The sequence below is a fragment of the Triturus cristatus genome, chromosome 3_1 (assembly GCF_964204655.1).
Source record: "Triturus cristatus chromosome 3_1, aTriCri1.1, whole genome shotgun sequence".
In the NCBI taxonomy this organism is placed as follows: Eukaryota; Metazoa; Chordata; class Amphibia; order Caudata; family Salamandridae; genus Triturus; species Triturus cristatus.
In genome coordinates this window covers 665895228-665918190 of record NC_140583.1, presented here as the reverse complement: position 1 = coordinate 665918190, position 22963 = coordinate 665895228, and the positions used below count along the sequence as shown (strand labels likewise).

At 48.2% G+C, this 22963-nt stretch overlaps 2 protein-coding genes across 4 annotated transcripts in view; both read right to left on the bottom strand.

The window, feature by feature from the left end:
- Positions 1-22963, bottom strand: part of LOC146860776 (cell surface hyaluronidase-like) — a 665184-nt gene that overhangs the window by 413351 nt on the left and 228870 nt on the right. For all 3 annotated transcript variants that reach the window (XR_014978861.1, XM_085644718.1, XM_085644719.1), the window contains exons 10-12: positions 16728-16933; positions 9119-9188; positions 7928-8056 (exon numbers count right to left, since the gene is read on the bottom strand). Coding sequence is in view for 2 of the 3 variants with exons in the window: in XM_085644718.1 (XP_085500844.1) it covers positions 7928-8056; positions 9119-9188; positions 16728-16933 (405 nt within the window). In the remaining variant the exon portion in view is untranslated. The remainder of the gene's footprint in view (positions 1-7927; positions 8057-9118; positions 9189-16727; positions 16934-22963) is intronic.
- CEMIP (cell migration inducing hyaluronidase 1) overlaps positions 1-22963 on the bottom strand; it is a 908751-nt gene that overhangs the window by 823003 nt on the left and 62785 nt on the right. The gene's annotated exons all lie outside the window — the stretch shown is intronic.

Sequence of the window (22963 nt, the reverse complement as noted above, 5' to 3'; positions counted from 1 at the left end):
TCCCTTCACCAACCATGGCATTTGAAGTCAATGAAACCTCATTGTGGTACTCTGTACAAGTTCTAGATCCCTTCCGTAAAGGGAATCTTCTCCGTAGTTTCAAACGTGCTGATTCATTTTTGACCGCTTCAATAACTCTGAGGGCATAAGGGCCCACTTTAACGTAAATGTTGCAGAACCTCAGGGGGTGCTAGAGGGCGCCAAGCAAGATGGCCGCACTTCCGTGAGGCTCTTGCAGCTCGGGAGTGGATCCGCTAATTCTCCTTGCCGCCTCGGACAACTAAGGCGCTGGAAGCAGTGTTTCGAGCTGGGGAATAGCGCAGCTTCATATCGTGGCATAGGGCGAAGAACGGCATAGCTCGCCCTCTGGCCACCGTGACCACGATTCACATAATGGCGGCAGCGTGAACTGGAGGAACTGAACCGACGGGGCTGAGTGGCTGGAGCTGGACACCTGGGGCTGCGGCTCCATTGGGGATGTTCATGTGGAGGGCCCTGCCAGGTTCTGAGTGAGCAGCTGATAGAGGTGTTCCTCCTCCCCCCTGCATCGCCGCGGTATCTGTGCTCCCTGGACTGGCCCGCCATGGACCTGTGGCCTGCTGCAGTGTGGAGTGATTGGCGTGAGCAGCGGACTTGCTGAGGGCCTGGAGGTACCGGGCGGTGCTGGGGAGGTGAGTGCCTGACGTTCCCCTGGGCCGACCGGCATCCCCCCCGTGGTGGCGGCTGTGGCCGTGGCACGTGCTGGGCGCTCCTCCGCAGTGACTGGATCGAGGTGCTGACAGCGTCCCGGCGGGATCGGCTGCTCCCGCCCGCCCGCCCGGCCACGCCACCTCGCGGCTCTGAAAGACTGCGGAATAGCTGGTGCGGCACCGGTATTGACCGCCGAGGGAAGCCTCCTGGGCCCCACCTGATGCACTGCATCTGTAAAAGCTTGGCTCCTGCTGCCCCCCTCTGAGATTTCTGCCGACTGTGAGACCCGAGCTCCTGGGCCCGGACGCGCACTCTCCATAAACGTGCTGAACAGCGGGAGATCCTGGTCCGCCGCTGGGGTCCTGCAAAGCCTGCGCACCCTTTTCCCCTGCTGGTTCTTCTTGTGGGGGATGACGCACTGGGCCAGGTAGCTGCGCACTGGCGATACCGTTGGTGATTGCGCCAACGGAGACGGGCCATCGACGCTTGGGCCGAGGACTGTGGGTGCCTTTGCTGCTGCCTTAACACGCTTTGGGCCCCAGAGGTGGAGGCGCGTGGCGGGCCCCTCCCGAATTGCGGTGGCCTTGGCAGCCCCATATCGCTGCTTGAGATTGGGAGTCCGGCGACGAGGGCCAAAGGCCATCCTGACCATCAGGAAAGTGAATATGAGGACACCAGGAGAGTCATAGTAGGGTGGTTATTGCCCTAACGAGGTGACTCTCCCTGACCGGCTGAGGGCACGGGGCCAACCCTTTTGCGATAGCAACCTACGACCACATAGGGTGTGACACACGCAGCAGGGGTGAGCATCTGCTGCGCTGGACGCTCTAGCTGTGGCATACATCGCCGCCCTGCGGACCCCTCACTGCCCCTACCAACGCCAGGTGACAGCTCCCCGACTACTCTCCGAACACTGATTCTCATATCTTGTCGCCATGGGGAAGCCGGATGGGTGCCAACCGAAACTCAACTTTGATGCGCGGAAGACCACCCGCTCCCAGACGGACCTCGAGGAAGATCAGGCAGAGGCCCCGGCCCCCTCCACTGCGGATCTAAAAGAACTTTTACTAGTCATGCAGTCCAGCCTGACTTCCATAGAATCCAAAATGGACTCCATGAATGCTAGACTCGATGGTGTCACACACAGAGTAGATAGACACGACGACTGGCTGGTGGAGGCGGAGCGGCGCATTTCGGACCTTGAGGACACCTCCACCGCAACCACCACTCGCACACTAGAAATGGAGCGGGTCCTAAAAGTTATAGCGGGCAAAAATGAGGATTTAGAATCCTGCTCTCGGAGGAGCAACCTCCGCATCCTGGGGGTGCCGGAATCGACAGCTACCGGTAAGATGGAGGAATGTATCAAGCGCCTCCTCATAGCACTGTTTGGTAGGGAGGCCTTTTCGCCGGTCCTGGTGGTCGAACGGGCCCACAGATCGTTGGCGGCTCGCCCTGCACCTGGGGCCACACCTCGCCCGATATTAGCCAAGATACTCAATTACCGGGATCGCGACACGGCCCTCCGCCTCGCTACAGAAAAAGGTCAGCTCTGTTTCGAAGGGATGGAAATTTCGATCTATCCCGACTTCACCATGGCAGTTCAAGAGCAGAGGCGAAAATTTCTCCCCGTAAAGAAAAAACTGCAACAACTTAGTCTGCCCTACGCAATGCTGTTCCCTGCCCGGCTAAAAGTCACGCATTACGGAAAACAGTATTTCTTCAACACCCCGCAACATGCGCAAGACTTCATCAAGACTCTGCCGAAGCAGCCTGCGGGCCGATCCTCTCCATCCCACCGCCCGGGTGGCAGAGGGGACACTTCAGACATTGAATGACGCACTGCTACTTAGCTCTTGGGATGGACGTTGCCGACCAACTATTCCGCTGTTGATGTAATCGAGCAAGATAATACTTAGGGGGTACGGCACCCTATCAGGTGAAAGCGTTCTCTAAAAAACACTTCTCCACACAACGACGAGATGAGCATGCATTTTACCACCCGAGTACCCTCGCTTTTTGCGAGAAGAGACTGGTTGCCTTCTAGAAGCTACCCAACAGGCAAACCCTTAGAGATTTCTACCGTAAATGGGTTATTTGTTGTACCTAACGCCCCCTGTTGGGGCGGTGGAACTGGGGAGTTTTTTTGCTTTTTGGGAGAGGGGAGGGGCACGGTGAAATTGGGTCACTGCTGTGGGAGGGGGAGGGTCTGGGGATAGTCCCCATGTTACAACTCAGGAAGATGCACATTGTGACGAATTCGGGACGCAGTTGGGGGGGGGAGGGATCGGGGAATGTTCTTTATGCACCATTGTGCCCTGCTCCACTTCGCTTACTTATGCTGATGTCGCCCTGCATAACCATACGACTAGCACTCTGCACCACTACATCTCCCGACATGCACCATGGAGTCCCGACCCAGACCCCTCCAGTATAATTTTTTAACATGGAACGTACTAGGACTGGGGAACCCCCGCAAGCGTCGCCAAATACTGGCCTACCTAGACCGTCACAACATCCACTGTGCCATGCTCCAGGAAACACACCTAGCTCCAACTTCACCCCCCACTTGTGCAACCCGATGGGCCAGCACCAGATGCTTTTCATCCTATTCCTCATATGCCCGGGGTACCCTCATTCTGGTGACACACACGCTTCCCTACACCCCCATCGGTTTCTACGGAGACCCGCAAGGCCGCTACAGCGTCCTCTGGGGATGGGTATCCGCACAATCCATGACACTAGTGTCGTGCTACGGGCCCAACACTGATGACCCGGAATTCTTCCGGGTCTTATGGGGAAATATACAGGACATAGGATCTACGCACCTTCTCTGGGGTGGAGACTTTAATGTTACTATCAACCCGAGTATGGACAGGTCGCACCCGCAGCCTCACCACTACACTACTTACCCTAAAACACATTGTAGAGGATCACGATCTTATAGACTCGAGAGGGCTCTTGCTACTCTTCTGTACATTCCTCCTGGTCGCGTATAGACAACTGGCTGGTCGACAAAGGACTAGCATCCTGGGTGACACACGCGTCACACCTCCCTCGCACATATTCAGACCATGCACCTGTGCTCCTCACTCTCACGCCACCGCATGAAGATCCCCCCTTTCTCTCATGGCGTCTCAACCCACAGACACTGCTAGACCCCGTCTTCAAGGACGAACTCGAACAGGAGAAATCAGACTTCTTCCTCCGCAACAACGGCTCAACCCCGTAATACTCCACGATATGGGAGGCCTTCAAGGTCACCATGCGTGGCGTCTGTATTGCGAAAAGTGGGGGAGTATTAAAAGATATTCGTAATACGCTCAGGAAGTTAGAAGTAGATATCAAACAAACTGAGTTGTCGATACAGTCCACACCCTCCCCTGCATTGGAGACGCACCTCCGCACCCTGCTTACTGAGTACCAGGAGACGACGGAACGAGAATGCAAATTTAGGGGGAAATACCACCAGGCCCGCCGCTACGGAGAGGGAGAGAGACCGGGAAGAGCGCTGGCCTCCTCAATCCAACCCCCCCCGCTTTGCTAACACTGTCCTTGAAATTGAGGATGAGGACGGCCTCACGCACAGAAACATTTCGGATATACTTGAAGTTTTTAAACGGTTTTATAAGCAATTGTATGTGACGCACCGACGAACCCCAGTAGATTTCAGTTCATTCTTTGAAGACACTGCTATTGCTTGGTTAGGGAACGGCCAAAGAGAATTCCTTCTTGCGCACCACGAGGATGAGGAGATTATCTCAGCTATTATGCAGCTACAATCCGCGAAGGCCCCGGGGCCAGATGGCCTCCCGGACGAATTTTATAAAATATTTCGTCATCTACTCATCCCAGTGTTGCAGCATGTCTTTGAAGAAGCTAGGGAGTCAGGTATTTTGTCGCAAACAATGCGCGAGGCGCTCATCATCTACCTACCCAAACCAGGAAAACCAACCACGCAAGTTGATTCGTACAGGCCCTTGTCCCTCATAAATGTAGATGCCAAGATCCTAGCAAAATTAATTGCAACCCGTATTAGCCCTCTTATGTCAGTATTGGTCCTTCCTGACCAATCGGGGTTTGTCCCGACTAGAAGTACATCCCATAACCTACACACTCTTTTCGCACTACTTCACGATATTGACCCTGACGAGGACGCTGCCGCTATCTTTCTCGATGCCACTAAGGCATTTGACTCCCTGGAGTGGGACTACTTATCCTTCGTACTTACACGCAGGGGCTTTCCCCTCCCATTCTTCGCCTGGATACATTTACTGTACACAGGCCTTCGAGCTAGAGTGATGATCCATGGTAGGCGATCCTCCACTTTCCCACTGGCCAAGGGCACTAGAGAGGAGTGCCCTCTGTCTCTCCTTCTATTTTCCCTGACTATTGAGCCCCTCGCCGCCAAGATCTGACGACATAATTGAAACCACGCCATCATTTATCCAAGCAAACAAATACTTATTTCTTTATACGCGGACGACCTCACCCTCTACTTACGACATCCGGATGTCAGTCTGAATCCCATACTTCAGCTGTTCATTCTTTTCGGGCAGCTCTCCGGAGTTAACATTAACTGGGGTAAATCCCAGATATATCCCCTTACTGACTCCACTTTAAAATTGACACCGGATTATCCCCTTAAATGGTGCGATGACACACTAACCTATCTTGGCATAGTCATCTCGCGCAACCGTGAGGAGATGATGAGAGCCAACTACGGTCGCACGCTCTACTCCATAACAGATAAAATCACAAGATGGATCGCAATGCCCCTATCCATGGCTGGCAGAGCAGTCCTCATAAAGATGATCATATTGTCCAAGCTTCTATATCCATTTGTCAATATTCCCTATGCCCCTAGTCGCCATTTCTTTTTGTCCATTAGGACTCAGCTTATACGACTCACCTGGGGAGGGAAACAGGCCAGGTTGCGATGGGACACCCTTACGCGTCCATTCTGTGCAGGGGGGTTTGGAATACCGGATATGGAATTATACTATAATTGTGCACAAGCCAGTTTGCCACCTACTGGATGAATCCCTCCTTACATGCCCCACCTTGTGATAGAGGCTGGCTATATGGCCCCTACTCCCTGCTCTGCCTACCTAAGCACCCCGGCAGTCCCGCGTCGCCTCGCCTCCACGACTGTTCAATGCACTTCCAGCGCCTGGCGGGATATAGCTGAGCTCACACAATGCATACAAATGTACTCCCCGCTCCTGCCCCTCCCAGGGCAGCAGGACATCCCGGTTACACAGGAAGGTGGATGCCGTCGGCTCCTCCGTAAGCTATCCATACAAATATGGGGGCAACTCTACACGGCAGGACAATTCCGCACCAGTGAGGTTTTTTTGGCGATACCAATCCCACCCCCCTAGAGCGATTTTATTATATGAGACTGCGCCAGAATGTGAAAGCGATTACACCCGATTTCCAGCAAGAACCCCTTATTATGCCCCCACTGCTCCCACTCCTGCAACAAACTGTCCCTGCACATGTGCTTTCACTACTATACCACACGGTACAATCTAACAGAGAGTATGACCCACCTTTGGCCCGAGGTAGATGGGAGGAGGAATTGGGACACCCACTCACTGAGGATCAGTGGGCGTTTTGCTGCAAGCAAACGGGAGAAATATCCGCTAGCAGTAGATTTAGAATCATGCACTATAAGTACGTATGTTGTCTATACTATACCCCAGCGCGTCTGCACCGAATACGAATTCAAGATAACGACAAATGTGACCGCTGCGGTGGAGAGGGTGCTTATTTTAAACATACTGCCTGGGACTGGCCGCCCATCCATCGCTTTTGGATGGAGATACTAATGGCACTGGATCAAATGACGGGAGTACATATTCCTGTAGACCCCCTGACTACACTATTGGGTTACACTAAACCCATCGCTGCCGAAGTGCGGAAATACACCTCTCTGGCACTCCTTCTTGCTAAGAGACGGATCGCCTGTAGATGGGGTAGAGGGAGGGTGCCAAAATTTAAGGACTGGCTCCAAGACCTTATCTACTGCCAAGAACAACTACATACTTACGCTGATCTCCAACCCCCTTCAGCTCGCCCAAAGGATATTTGGGGCCCTTTACAAACGTATCTCTTGGAGCACACTACTGGCACAGAATCTACGACGCCCAAGTAGAAATATGACATGATACAGAGGGAACCCCCACCCTCGTACATGCACACTATTTCCTGGAGAACATGGGACACCACGGTACACTTCCCTCTATCCCCTGATGCAGAGTGCATCATCACCCCAGATCTACAGACCTCAAATACAGGGTATTAGCGGCACTGTTAATCTTTTTTTTCTTTACAGTTCATGTTCATTCATATATGAATATAGAGATCAGACTGCCCTTAAAGCTTATCGTTCCAACTTACGCGGCCGGCCCGATGTGGTTGTAGGCGGCTTGCTGTGTATTCCCCCGCCTCTTACTTATACTTTTTTCATACATGACGCATCGCAATGCCGGCCCTACTAGGGATGTAGGCAGAACGCTGTGATTCACACTTTTCTACCCTTAATAAAGGTTTTCCAAACTCCCAAAAAAAAAAAAATGTTGCAGAACCTGCCCAGAGAATCGCAATTTTCAAGTGCACCAGTGTAGGCATGGAAAGCTGTGTCAGTGGCCAGAGTTAGCAAATTGTGTACTGGCTGTTTTGGTATTGCCTGTTTAAAGTGACACTGTTGAGTGGGCCTTTTCACAGAAAAAAGTTTTCATAAGAAGAAAAGAGCAAGCACACATGACCAAAGACTCACTGAAGAAGTATTGTATGGTGTAGTACAATAAGTTTGATTTGCAAAAATGTATTTGGAACTTGTATACACTGTACATACACTGTCTATATACCATTGACTATCAGTGCAGAAAGCAAGCAATAATAAAAGCAAAACGTTCCATAAACACCGGAAAAACGTTTCTGTTGTTTTTAATGGCGTGAAAATGTGTAACCACTGATAACCACTGTTTTTTTAAGGTATTGAAGTCACTTGAAAACACTGGAAAAGAAAACACCAGAATTTACCAAAAATAGAACCTGAAAACAGGAAAGCTAAATTATTACACAACAACAGTGATGGTATGTATGTGTTTCTTGCAGGTGACCAGTGATGCCACAAACTGACTCTAGCAGAGACACCAGACACAGATATTTATATGGGGACTGCAGGCTGACATGTATGTTAACCTCCACGCAGAAACATAATACTGACCTTGAAATTGGAATGCACCCTGTTGTTGTAAAATGTCCCCAGCGGGGTGAACTCTGCCTGGCCCTCTGGATACTGCCCCTCAGACTGCCCGGAAGGGACGCGGTGGAAGATGTACCAGATCCCCACATCCTGGAAAAAGAGGAGGGGGCAGGGTACAGAAGACACAGATGTCAAGAGAGGAGAGCAATGTTCTACGAGGAATAGCAGCCACTGAAGGCACTTTGGAATTGATGTTACTACGACTGCACAGTTTACAGCAGGTAGCGATAATTTTAGGTATTTTGCAGAAATCCAGGAAACCATTTCCAGCATAGATCATTATAAACCATATTTCCTGCTAAAGTTGTTTTGTGTTTCCCCAAAAGCTGTTATTGTATTTTCGCAAACAATTTCAGCCTGGATTAAAAGTAAACAGAGGATCGGTGGTGCATGTATCTGTCATTTACCGGGCGCTTTCCTGTACACATGTGGTGCTTTTTTCAATGCACAAGAAAGATCCCGCGGGCACTGCTGAATAGGAGAAGGATGGGCAACCATGATGAATCCACATTAAAAAAAAACTGACGGAAACCCAGGATACCTGGTGGCAATAAGTCGACCAGGAAGGATAACGAATTATCTGTAACCTATTTGTGTTCCTTTCTACCTCGCTCTGATGCCCTTGATCAGGTTCGTGCTATAGGAAACTGCACACATAAAATAACATTAATGAAATATAGCACCAGTCACTGAACAGAAAGACAGCAGACCCCTGCAGTGCCCGAGGCACGCCAGCATGCCACCAGCTGGCATGCTGCGAAGATGACAGTGGAATGTGTAGGCTATATTCATCGGTATGTGGGTATTGACTAAGTGTGAGGAGGAATGAGGGTGATCTATTCATCAACAGGACGCTGTCATGAAGTGCCAGGACGAATATGGGCACTGTGCAAGTGCCGCCAGGAATGTTGTATGTAGGTAAGACACTCATCAGCTGAAATCAAGAAGTGCTATCAGGAATGTGAGCAATGCACTCAACAGCCACAGTCAAGAAGCACAAGGAAGAAGGTGGATATTTCTCGTATTGCACACAGCCAGGAAACGCCAAAAGAATGAAAACACGACATGCACAATCAAAAAGGTCAAGGAGGAACATGCATACATCTTTCATCCTACACTGTGAGGAATGTCACAAAGGAATGCAGGTATTACCTGGGCTCCAGCAGCAGCATTCCCTATTAAACTGTTATTTGGGTTTGCGATCCAGAATGTACTTACTGCCCTACAAATAGAAAGAACAGAAATTCAGGTAGTTAGAGGCTGCATGTGATGCTTGCTTCTGAAAAGGTTTCTGTGAGCAATTTTCTGTTTACACATACGAAGCTTCTCAGGAAGGTCTATCATCACCAATCAAAGTTCAGAAAACCAGTGTGCTATCAGATAACACACATCAGGCTTTGGAAATCTGTTTTTGCTATCAGACTTCAGAGCGTGATATCAGAAACCCACAAGAGGTCTCTGTGTGTTATCATCTGGTATCCTCTGGAGGTCAGCATGCATCAGGTATGCTTAGCAGGTCTCTCTCTGTATGTGATCATCTCGTACCCTCAGTAGTTCTGTGTGTATTTTCATCAGATATCCTCAGTAGGTCTGTGTGTGTGATCATCAGGTATCCTCAGTAGCTCTGTGTGTGTTATCATTACGTATACTCAGTAGGTCTCTGTGGGTTGACAGATAGCCTCAATGGGTCTAAGTGTGTTATCTCGTGTCCATAGGAGGTCATTGTATGTTATCATCAGGTATCCTCAGATGGTCGGTGTGTAATATCAGGTATTCTCAGGAGGTCTGTGTGTTATCATACATTATCCTTAAGGGATCTGTTTGTGCTATCATTAGGTATCCTTAGGGGGCCAGTGGTTGTTATAATCAGGCATCCTCAGGAGGTCTGTGTGTTATCTTAAGGTAGACTCAAGGGATCTGTGTGTGCTATCATTAGGTATCCTTAGGGGTCAGTGGTTATTATCATCAGGCATCCTCAGGAGGTCTGTGCACTATCATAAGGTATCCTCAAGGGATCCGTGTGTGCTATCAATGGGTTGCTTTAGAGTTCAGTGGGTGTTATCACAAGGTATCCTCAGGAGGTCTTTGTGTGTTATCATCAGGAATCTTTAGGGGTCAGTGGTTGTTATCATCAGGCATCCTCAGGATGTGTCTGTGTATTATCATCAGGTATTCTCAGGAGATCTTTGAGTGCTATCATCAGGTTTCCCTAGAGGTCAGTGGGTGGTATTACCACATATCCTTAGGAAGTTGTTGTGTGTTACCATTAGGTATCCTCAGAAGGTCTGTGGGTGTTATAGGATCAGTTACACTTAGCAGTTCTCTATGTTATCATCAGGTATCCTCAGGAGGGCTGTGTGTGTTATCATCATCAGGTATCCTCAGGAGGTCTGTGTGTGTTATCACATCAGGTATCCTCAGCAAGTCTCTGGTGTTATCATCAGGTATACTCAGTAGATCTGTGTGTGTGTAGTATCATCAGGTATCCTCATGAAGTCTTTGTGTGTTATCAATAGGTATACACAGTGGGTTTGCCGGTATTATCATGTATGCTCAGGAAGTCATTGTGTGTTATCAACAGGTTTCCTCTGAAGGTCAGTGTATGATATCATCAAGTATCCTCAGGAAGTCTGTGGGTGTTATCGCCAGGCATCCTCAGCAGGTCTCTCTGTGTTATTTTTAGGTATCTTCAGTAGATCTCTGTGTTACCATCAAGTATTCTCTGGAAGTCATTGTGTGTTTCCATCAGGTATCCTCGGATGGTCGGTATGTGATATTATCGGGAATCCTCAAAAGGTCTGTGTGTGTTTCCATCAAGTATTCTCTGACAGTCGGTGTGTGATATCATCAGGTAGCCTCACTTGGTCTGTAGGTGTTATCATCAGGTATCCTCAGAAAGTCAGTGTGTGTTATCACGAGATACCTCTGTAGGGAGGTGGCTCTGTAAAGTAAAGTATAGTGTGCACAGAGTCCAGGGCGTCCCCAGAGGTATATCAGAGGCTAAATTAGGTAAGTACTAACAGCTCTCTTTGTGGTAGTGTGGGTGAGCAGTTAGGCTTATCCAAAGGGTGTGTTAAGCATTTATTGTATTCACTCAATCAAGGCTGGTGGCACACACTCAGAGACAGAATCCAGACCAACTAGGTAAGTATAAAAAATATGTATACTTATGTTTTATTTTTAGAACCATGCAGAACTCGGCCAGGTAAGTAAAATATACTTTCAATTGTAAGACTTTACACAGAAATGCAATTGAGAATGGATTTGCAATCGTTACAGGTTGGTATTGGTTCAAAAAGCAGTTTAAATTATACAGGAATTACTTTTGGAATACTTTTTGATTACTTTCATATTACATCAACTACTCAGGGTGGTATGCCTAGATACCAAACCCGTGGGATCTCACAATACAAAGTAAGTAAGACTTTTTGGGCAAGATGTATGACCTGTCAAATAGCGACTCGCAAATTGCGTCGCTTTTGCGACTCGCTATTTGGCATGTACAACAGTGTCTTGGACACTGTTTGCGATTCCCAATGGTGTCGCAAAATGCGAGGCTTGTGAATATTAATGTGCCACTCGCATTTTGCGACCCCATTTGGAATGGCTGGCCCTCCCAGGGATGGTGGCCTGCTGGGCTCATCCGACCACCATGTCTGGGACTGCTTTTAAATAAAGCAGCTGTTTTTTTTTTAAATGCAGCACGTTTTCCTTACAGGAAAATGGGATGCAGTTAAAAAACTAAAAATGAAGCTTTTTCGTTTCATTTTTTAAGGGCAGGCCGTGGTCCCTGGGACCACTGCCTGCCCTTAAAAACTAATTTTGCATGCATTTGTAAAGGGGTAGACCCCTTCCTATTTGCGAATGCATTACCACCTACTTGAAACAGGTGGTAATTTGCAAGTGTTTTGAAACCGCAATTGCGGTCGCAAAACATTTGTAAATGGCTATGGAGTCACTATTTAGAGCCGAAAACAGTATTTTGCGAGTTGCAATTTATTTGCGTCTCGCAAAATACTGTTTGTACATGGGCCCATGGAATTTAGCGTGCGCAAACGGGTCTGAGACCCGTTTGCCCACGCTAAAAAACTACGTACATCTGGCCCTTTAAGACTTGTAGTTTAGTTACTCTTTATCCATAAAAACATCAGTTCAACACTTGGAACATTGTTAGGGTCAAAAACACATAACATTGATCTTTAAGGAAGAAAAATGGTTATTGGTTTTACAGGTGAATACTGGACTTACGAGTGGGAGTTTTTGGGGTTATGACCAAGGTTTCCCAAGGTCCAGGTAGGCACTCCAATTGCACCACCAGCAGCACTGGGGCGGCCGGGTGCAGAGTGCAGGGGCCCAATGTTAGCCAAAGGGGCTAAGGGGTCCTTGGGTTAGGGACTGCTTACAAGCTGGACACTTGGCTGTGGGAGCAAAGCTCCTGGAGTTAAGGTCAGCACTGCAGGGGCCAATGTTCAGCATAGGAGCTACACCACCAGTGGCATGGGGAAGCCAGGTGCAGAGTGCCAAGAAGACATCGGGGACCCTGTGGCTTCCAATGGAGATCTTTGGTTCGACAAAGTTGCTGCAGCCTTGGGCAAGGAGACTTCCTGAAGGCGACCAAGGGCTGGAGAGGTAAGTTGGGTTCGTGGGGGTTGCCTGCACACTATCGGTTGGAGCATCGAAAGCAATGGGGCTGCGGGTGCAGGGGTATCTTTTGGCGTCGGGTTCCTTTACTAGGTCTGGTTGCGTTCCGGGGGACCCTTCAGTTTGAGGCTGCAGGTGTTGGCTTGAGGCTTAAGGGAGGTCGTGGATCACCAGATTACAAGTCTGGATCAATGGGAAGGCCTCCTCGTGGTGTTGAGCCACTCGAATTCGGGCCGTGGGCATCAGGTGCAGAGTGGTGCAGAATCATGGAGCCAGCTGGATCCGGATTCTGTGGGTGAGTCTTGGTTTGAGCAAATCCAGTGCTCACAGGAGACATAGTCTGTTAGATGAGTGCAGGCAGGTCCTCTGGGTTCTGGGGGTTGCTGGCTGCTGGACTCGCCAGGATTATCGCTGTGGGTAGGTTGAAGGCGAGACAGGCCGGTAGGGCAGGGGCCAAAGCAGTAGGTGCCCTCTTCTTCCTGCGTCATCGGTCCTTCTGCTTTCTTTCTTGAATTTGAGGAGGCAAGGTCCAGGGTCGCCCCTAAATACGAAATTTAGGGGCGTTAAAAGGAGTGTGTAGGTCGGGACGAATGGTTCCCTTCCTTGGTGTGGGTACACCCCCTATTATGTCACCCTCCAGCGGGAGGGGGCATGAGCCTATTCCTAATTGGCTGGGTCCCCTCATCTTCAAGATGGAGAGGACTGAGATGTGTGTTCACCTCGGCTCCCCCACCTAAGGGGTGGGGTTGGCAAAGGTGGGCACACCTCTCTTCCTAGCTTGGTGTTTACGCCAATTCTCCCAACCAAAGTGGGGGGCAGAACAATGCGAGCCATTTGCTGGGTGGAGCAAATGATAGGGACAGCTTCGAAAGATGGCAGGCTTTGAAGCCTCCCCTTCATGGATCCAGCCCATCCTGGGGAAGAAGGCATGATACCTCTGCCCAGGAAGGACTTTGTTTCTGGACCCAGAAAGCACAAGCTCTCTACCCAGGGGTCCAGAAACCGGTCTGGTGGTGGCAAATGGCGGGCAGCCATTCAGGAACCACACTGGGGCTGTTCGTTTTTCAGGGGGCATCTCTAAGATGCCCTCTAAGTGCATTATACATTAAATCCCACACGGGCATCAGTGTGGGTTTAATGTGCTGAGAAGTTTGCTACCAAAGTTCCCAGTTTTTAGTAAAGCCATTATGGAGCTCGTAATGACCAACTCCCAGACCATATACTCTTTATGGCTTTACTACACTTACAATGTCTAAGAATGGACTTAGACACTGTCGGGGTATAGGGCTTACGCCACTGAATCCTCATCTGAGGGCTAGTGCACCCTGCTAGCGGGGTGGTTTACCAAGGCCTCAGGCAGTGGGTTGCAGCATGGCATGCAGGATGTATGCCATGTCGACTCTTCACTTTTCTCTGCACCAAAACACGCAGCCTGCAATGGCAGTGTGTGGGTGTTAAGGTTCAGGGCCTCTAAGGGTGGCACAATAGGTGCTGCTGCCCTTAGAGGCCTTCCCTGGTCACAGTTCCCTTGGTGCCATGGTACATTTTACAAGGAGCTTACCTGTGGAAAGAAATGTGCCAATTGTGGGTACAAAGGTACAGTTTTGGGAAAGAATACAGACCCTGGGAGCATGATTGGCAGGGACTTAGGGCACATTAAGTCAGGTTGTATCATATGTCAGGCAAAATGTGTGTGGGTAACCATGCAAAAAGGGGCACTTTCCGACAACCTCCCATTGAGCTTCTGTGCCAGTTTCAGAGCTCCAACCCGACGTCGAAGTGGGCGGGATCGGAGGGGCACTACGTGCCCATACTTTTTACATTTATGAAAACCAGTCTTCATATTTTTTGTGAAAAGGTGACCATGCTGTGACGCTTAATTTCGACAGTTAAAATGCTTCAACTGAAATGTAGGGTGAGAGTCTCCTGTGCCGTGAAACAGAGGGAGAGACAGACAGCTAAACAAGTCTTATTGCCATGATGCCTACTTGCCTGAAAGAAATGTAAATGTGCACAACTGGTTATTCTGCAAATGTAAAGGGTTCCTGGAAGCCGGCATTGGCTTTAATTAAAGGAATCACTTAAAGCTTCCTCATGACACAGGTTTTTTTTTGAGTGGTAGTGCAAGGTAGTTACTAGCTGAGCTGTGAAGTGTGCGCTTTTAAAGGATAGTTCTATTTACAGTCTTGGTATTACTAAAAATATATATTTTGGAAGCACCATTTTGTCTTAAACCCTTTTGCACATTTTGTAGCAGTCTATCTTATACTGTGTGCAATGCAAGTTTAAAATACTGACTTATATATTCACAGTGCCTTCTGTCAGACTCGGACCTCATAGCACTAAACATACACAAGTCACTATCCTCTGCTGTACCAACCAGGATTCAATTATGTGGCACTCTGGTTACACACACAGACCTCTGCAGTGTATAAACTAATAGAGATTTTATAGTGTACTACAATGCATTCCTCACTGGTTAATTTAACTTGTATTTATTTTAAATTTAAGCTGCAGGCTTTTTTATATGTAGTTACCTTAAAGTGAAAGACCCAAAAAACGTAAAGAATATTTTTATTTTTAGCCACACCTTTTACCCTGCCCTCGTGCTCACTGACCCTGCCCAATTGCATGCCACATCACAGTTCCCATACTTTTTTTTAATGCACTTCGATCGATCGCTGGCTCCAACCCAGTAGTATTAGCCTTTCGCATTATCACTAAAAGTGGCCAACTTAACTTCAGTGCCACGTTTCACCTCCATTCAATAGTGAGTATTGTCAAGTCAAGCCACTAATTGCCATGAGTATCACTAGCCCCACCTCAGCACCATTTTCTGTCCAGTAATCGAATCTCTTGGTGTGCCCCTCGAGCTCTGGTCCACGACCACATATCCACACCACGGTTAGTGGAGGAACACGTGCATGCAGTAATATTCTATTTATTGCTTTAGGAAGGTTTTCTCTGAAGCCTTTTACTCACCAGTTTGTAACCATCTCTGATGGAGGCCTTTGTAGGAATTAACGTCACTCGTGTTAAGATCGTCGGTAAAGGGTCCATTTAGTGTTAGTAGCGAGGGAACGAAGTATAGATCAGCAATGAGGGAGTGACCTTCATGGTGCGGCCAGGGTCACTGGCAGGCTTTATCTCTGTACATCTTGCCCTGATGTTCGTCCTGAGTGTTGTACCAAACGCGCAGCACAAGAAGCAGGACATCGGATAACACAGTGCATCAGAGAAAGTGTGTCAGGTGCTACTATTAATACACACAGATGTGAGCAGCGCTGATACTTCACAGGCAAACGTTTCTAGAGCAGAGTGCTTATTACGTGACTCATGAGCTATTCCTGTGTCTGTAGCAAAGGTCCCCTGTGAGAAAGCCATGAGGGGCGGACTCTGCCATCCCTGCAGAGAGCACTCCTTCGTGGCACAGGCTCCTCCTTCTGGGCTCGAGAACAGACTCACAGACCTCAGGATCTCTTGAAAGCACTCACAGTTCACGGTAAGGGCCTTGACTTCCACAGCACTCCCTCAGGGCTTTGGCTCCTACCCAGAGGACCCTTTCAGGGCGCTCATCTTTCGAAACAGCATACTCACTCGAGGCTTTATGCCCTCCTGCAGGGCCGGCTATAGGGCAAAGCGACTGGTGCGGCCGCACTGGGCGCTGACATGTGAAGGGGGCGCTGACCTCAGGGGGGCGATGTGTTTAGTAATAACGTATGATTGAAGAGATGAGGCACATTTGCCTGGTGGTAGTGAGAGAATCCAAGGAGGCGGTCATGGGGTGTGGGGGTATCAAAAATTATTGTCGCATTATTGTGCTCATACCCAGTTCTTTCTCACATGCAGTCAGTAGGTCTCACATGCAGTTAGTTATCTGACACCAAAGACCTATGCAGCAGGTATTCAGCCTTCACCCGTCTAACACAAGTGTAGCTTACCTCCACCCTTTGCTCCACGGGGCTTATATGTCTTCTTTTCATAACCCCTGTACTCCACGCCCTAAATGTAGTCAATGCTCGACTCCCACCCTATGTAATTGGTGCTTAGCAAGGGCCAAGCACCCAGGACCCACATTCAGTCATTATTCATCCCACCATTACCGCCCAATAGGACTCACATGCAATCTGTACTAGGAACAGGCACATAGCTCCCATAAACATTGTTTCGAATTGCTAGGCACATGGATTCGCTGCGGTCTGTTGGCAAAAGAGTCCCGGGCTTGGTGAGAAGTCCCAAGTTGTGTTGAAAGGTATTCCGCTGCTCGACACCATCCTCCAAGAAGAAGCAGTGTCCAAGTGTATCGTAGCCAATCGTGTCCTTGACCTAATGAGAACAAGTGTAGAGGAAATGGACAGTGAGGTAGTATCTGGAGAGATGCATGGTAGGCATTATTCCATCACTCAGAATCAACAGAGACAGAAAAGCACTGCATGGGCTCATGGTGGGGAGACACCTTGCAGCTCGCAACCCCCAAATATCAAATTGTGGTCCTCAGAGGACGGAGTGCGTCTTACAGCAGCAAGACGCCCAATAAATACAGAGAATGTTTATAGAATTGTATTCAAGTGCCTACATTGAGTTCACTTTGAGACCCTAGGTGACCATTCAAAAGGAAGGATAAATAGGATACTCAGAGTGCATTATAAATACAAATGAAGCATGTCAATGACACCATTATGATAGAAGAGTCTGCAGAAGAAATGTGGACTGAGTGGGGATGCCAAAGAAGAGATGTGGCGATACTGACAACTAGAGTGGTGACAACAGGGTAGGAAAATGAAGGAATGAAATTCTATCATGTATTCAAATATTAAACAGTAAAGCAGCAGAGGAGTTAACACCTGAGCACCTATTAAACAATAAGACACAGGCAGAGAAGGGAATATAAACGAGGGCATTAAGAAACAAAAGTCAACAGTATGGATGGGTGGTGCATTGAACGTTGATGTACTCATGGCTGAAAAGGATGGGGGAGTGACATAGTAAAAGCCTGTGTGGTGGTGAATGGCATCAGAGAGGTAGTTGAAGTCCTTGTGACCATAGTTGTGAATGGATGGCGGGAAGTAGCAACAGCCAACATAGTCATGCAGTATGGATTGAGTGAGGTAATAGGAGTGGTTGTGGTTTGAGAGCTCTTCTTGTAATGGTTGGTATGGATGAATGGAGGTGGCGGAAGCCCCTTTGTTCAAGGCTGCTATTAGTGCAGTGAAGTAGCTGCATGCACTATGGTCATGGTTGGTAGCCAAGGGAGTTAATGGCAGACTGTGTGGTTGTGACTTCTATTGACAAAGTCAGCTAGAGGAAGTTATTGTGGTCGTGATTGATGTAAATGGAATAATGTAGTGTACTTCTGTTGGCTTGTGGCTTGTACTGATAGGTGAGGTATCACAAGACTGATTGGATGTGGTTAGTATGGATGTGCTACTGAGTTAGTGAAAACTTTGCACTTGTAGCTGGTATGGAGAGAGTGAGATAGCTGGAACCACTGTGGTTGTGGCTGATATGGATGGAGTGAGGTAACAAGGCCCTTGTAGTTTAAATTGATATGGGAGAAGAGAGTCTGTGGGCCCATTGTTGAGGTGAGTGTGGATCTGTGAGTTGGTGGGAAGTGGTCGAGTTGAAGCTTTTGGATGAGTTTGGGTATTGTGAGTCCATGTTGTCATGCCTGTTACGGGTGTGTTGAAGAAGGGGGAAATGGTACAGTCATGGCTGGTATGAACAGGGAGTGGTTGTGGGCACTGTACTGCTGGCTGTGGTTGGAATGGACAGAAAGGACTTTCAGGCACCTGTACAAACATATGTGGTTCATCTGAATGGGGAGGTTGTTGGGACGGGAAGTCTTCTGCATGGTTCTGGTTAGCGTGCTTCTCTGCGCTATGTTGATCTCCTGGTAAGTCACTTGAAAGTATTGTAGGTTTTCTTGATTCCTATCTAAGTGAACATGGATTGAGACCCTAGAGGTTGGCTCGGAGGTCAAAGGGGCATGTATAGTGCACCATATTTTACAGAGAGTGCCTACTGCCCTCTCTACCCAGGCTGTGGTAGACTGAAAGTGATGGCAGCATTAATCTATACTGTACCCTTTAGGAGGGGCTGTCTACCAGCTCCCTCCTGGAAAAGTCTCCCTTACCTGCGTTCTTTTTGCCTCTGTGGTATATGGATTGTGTGTATTGAGAGCCAGTTGGTTCACTTGGTGAGTGTGGTGAGGCATTGTGAGTGTGGTGAGGCAGAGGATTGTGGATTACAGGTGAAAGAAAGCTGCCCGTCTGACAGAGGGAGCTGGGCTGCAGCTTGTAAAGTGGGGCATCAGAACAGAGACAGAGCTGTCTGAGGCTTGTGGAGGCTATTCTGTCCACAAGCCACAAGGAGACTTCAGACAGCAGCTTAAGATAAGGAAACTTGCAGTACACCAACATCGAGGGAGAAATGGGAAGATCCATGTAGTCAGTGAAAGTGAGACTGCTTCGCATCTGGCCCCTCCCCTGTGCTGTGCGTGCTTCCAGTTATCATCAGTAGCTGGTGGAAGAGTGCCCTGTTGAATGTGCATAGCCTCCAGCTTTGTTCTTGCTCTCTCTGCGCTGGTAGCAAATAGCACCGTCCCCATGGGTCTCCTGCTATTAGAAAATCTAAACTGTGAGCTGAGATGGTATCTGTTCTGTTGGACATTCCAGGTCCCCGGTGCCCCTCCCTAATCTTAGTAGAAGCTTGGTGGGTTGGGGTTAGCAATTGCTCTTATCTGTGTTTAGCTAAGACTTCCTCTGCTGGGACAACCCCCTCCATTTCTGCTGGATGATGATCAGGCCTCCACTTTGGAGTAAATTAAAATGTCTTTCTAGTGGGTAGGACAGACAGGTACCCCGAGACTGAAAGAGTCCGCCTCACATGGACTGATCATGTACAGCTCACGCAGTGAACATGCAGGTAATAAGCAGCAGGTTTGAAGGGGCACCCAGGATGCAAAAGTAGTAGACCCTCTGATTGGATTAGCCTGTTTAAAGAATGATAAACGTCTGGCCTCATCAGCCAGTTAATTGTTCAAGACTGATCTTTTTTCTGACAAGGCACCCACAAGCGATCGCTGAGGAAGCCAAGATCCAGAAGTGGAGTCCAAAGGTTGGCTTGACATTCTCCCTTCAGACCCGAGGATAGGGTTTGAACTGGAGAGGGTGTCTCAGTGACGGATTACCAGTGAACGGAATTTGCCAGTCTGACAGAAGGAGCTGGGCTGCAGCTTGCCAAAAGGGCATCGGAACAGAGAACAAGCCATATGAGGCTTTAGGTGGCTATTCTGTCCTTCGGAACACATGGAGACTGCAGACAGCTGCTCAAGATAAAGAAACTTGCTGCCCACCAACATCGAGGGAGGAAGGAGAAGCTCCATGTTGTCATTGAAGGTGAGACTGCTTCGCTCTTGACCCCTCCTCTGTGCTGTGGGTACTTCCAGTTACCATCTGTAGCTGGTGGAAGAGTGCCCTGTTGAAGAACTTACCATTTGAACCCTTGGGTCCCTTCTCCAGGACTTGTGAGGCATTGTCCTTGCTTGTTCTGCACAAGTAGCATCACCCCTATCGGTGCCATGCTGATAGAAACTTTAAACTGTGACCAGTGGGCTCTGTGGAACAGGCTCTCACTTTTTTTTATCATCTGAGGGTATCAGGGTGGACTGGAACCTTGGCCAGCCATTGTCTTCCTACAGGTAGCCCAGTGGCTACTGGACTAGTGGATCTCCAGAAACTGTGCCAAGACACCAGGCACCCCTATCCAGACCCTGGACACCACCAGAGCAGTGTCCTCACCAAGGAATAGTGACACTTCTGTTACATTGGGCAGTGAGACAGTGGGTGGACTAGGAACATTTGACTTCATACCAACTGGTGAAACCCTAACACTGCAATACATGTATTGGTACCATTGCCCTAGCTTTGAAGAGTAGCCTGTGCAACATGGTCTATTTATTGTAATGTTAACTGTGTTTTATTGTGCTTAGTGTCTAGGTGCTATATTACTGTTGGGGGTCAAAACTCTGGTCCAGAGGGTTGTGGATTAACGGTGAAAGGAAGTTGCCAGTCTGACAGAGGGAGCTGGGCTGCAGCTTGTCAAGTGGGACATCAGAACAGAGACAGAGCTGCCTGAGGCTTGTGGAGGCTATTCTGTCCTTTGGAACACAAGGAGACTTCAGACAGCAGCTTAAGATAAGGAAACTTGCTGCACACCAACATCGAGGGAGAAGTGGGAAAATCCATGTTGTCAGTGAAAGTGAGACTGCTTCGCAACTGGCCCCTCCCCTGTGCTGTGACTGCTTCCAGTGTTCATCTGTAGGTGGTGGAAGAGTGCCATGCTGAATGTGAATAGTCTCCAGCTTTGTTCTTGCTTGCTCTGCGCTGGTAACAAGTAGCACCGTCCCCATGGGTGTCCTGCTATTAGAAAATGTAAACTGTGACCAGTGGGCTCTGTGGTACAGGTCCCCACCTCTTTTGTGTTAGCTGGAGGTATCAGGGTGGACAGGCACCCTGGCCAGCCACTATACTCCTACAGCTAGCTCAATGGCTACTGGACTAGTGGGACTCCAGTACAATGTGCCACGACACCAGGCACACCCATTCAGACCCCTGACACCACCAGAGTGCTGTCCTTGCCAAGGCATGATGGTCACATTTGTTGCTTTGGGTGATGGGACAGTGTCTGGACTTCGAACATTTGATTTCAAGTCAACTGCTGAAACCATAGAATTGCAATACAAGTATTGGTACCATTGCTCTAGCTTTGAAAAGTACCCATGTGCAAAGTGATCTGTACAATGCAATGGTAACTGTGTTTTTCTACTACTGAGTGTCTAGGTCCTACAATGCTGTTTGGGGTCAGAACTCTGGCTCAGAGAATTGTAGAGACTTCTAGTTTTCATTGTCTGTCTTAGTTGTATGTGTAGTGAAATATTTTTCTTGTGTGTATTAAAGTACTTTTCTTTTATCAAGTAATGCACTGACTGGGCGTTGGTCATATTAGCTGGCATGACCGTGTAAGCTGTATTCTGAATGTCTGAGTCACCTCATCTCCTTGAGTAATCCTTGGATTGCTCTGTCTTGCTACCCTGAGAGAGTTAAGTGCTCGAGAGGAGTACTTTGCTATCAAGTTTGGGGTCCGGTGTTACTGTGGCCCCAGTACACCAGTGGTGAACAGCTCTCCAATTGATGCAACTGGAGCCCAGTATCCCCTCACTGCCTTGGTGCCCTAGGAACCCGGTTGTCATAGAGGTGTTTTATGCACCTAGAATCTCGGATGTGACTCATCAGTATGGGAAAAGGTTGAGAGCACCTATACTGTTAGCTGTGTCTGGTATGGGTACAGGTAGGTAGTGTGTGCTGTGGTATTAACAGGCTAAGTTAAAGCAGTGCAGGTTAAAGTGGCACCTTGCAGCTCATTAAATTCTGCTGGGGGTGGTTGGTGTGGATGATATGTGTGAGCTGCATGATCATGAAATCTTTCCAAATATGTGTCTCTCATATGAAAATATATTCCTCTTCTTGGCCTGGTCCCAAAATCGACATACTTCTAATTGTTTCCATCTGTATTCATGTTAAAAGGTTTGCCCTGCGGCTTCTAGACATGACCCTTTTCACTGAAATCTGCTCAACACGTTATATAAACGTTGACTAGTTCAAAATATAAATTAATTTTCACATTTACATTGCTTTGTAAAAGCTGGTTGATGCAGGGCAGGGCATTTGTCACTGTCGGGGCAGGAGGCCAATTCACACAGCTCTGACAGTGAGCCAAGTGGGAACGGCTTCTTTCAAGTCTTGCTTCAAGTAAGCTCTTAAAGACGCCAGCAGTAATAGTAAAGAAGTATCAAGTGTAGTTTGGTTAAATAAGCCTGTGTATGTGAAGAATCCCCTCTTAAAATGAGCATGCATATGTGACAAATATTCACCAGATATTGCTGTGCAGATGATCTGTATATATTAGAAATCTATAGCAAACCACATGCATCTGGAGCACCCATATCAGAGAAACGTATGTATGTAAAACAAAATCCCATCTGATAAATCTGTATATGTGAGGAATGTCCATCAGGTAAACTTGTGTTTGTGAATAATCCAATCAGATAAACTGTGTATGTGAAGAATTACCAATCCATAAACCTCTGTATGTGAAGAACTCCTATCAGATAAAACCTGTGGATATGAAAAATCCCCTTCAGATAAACATGTCTGAGAACTCCCCAATCATATAAACCTGTGCATGTGAAAATTCACCATCAACTATATGCAGGATCCCCATCAGATACATTTGTGTACATGGGAAATCATTAGATCAATTTCTGTATACGTTTGTGAATAATCTTTTTCCAGATGA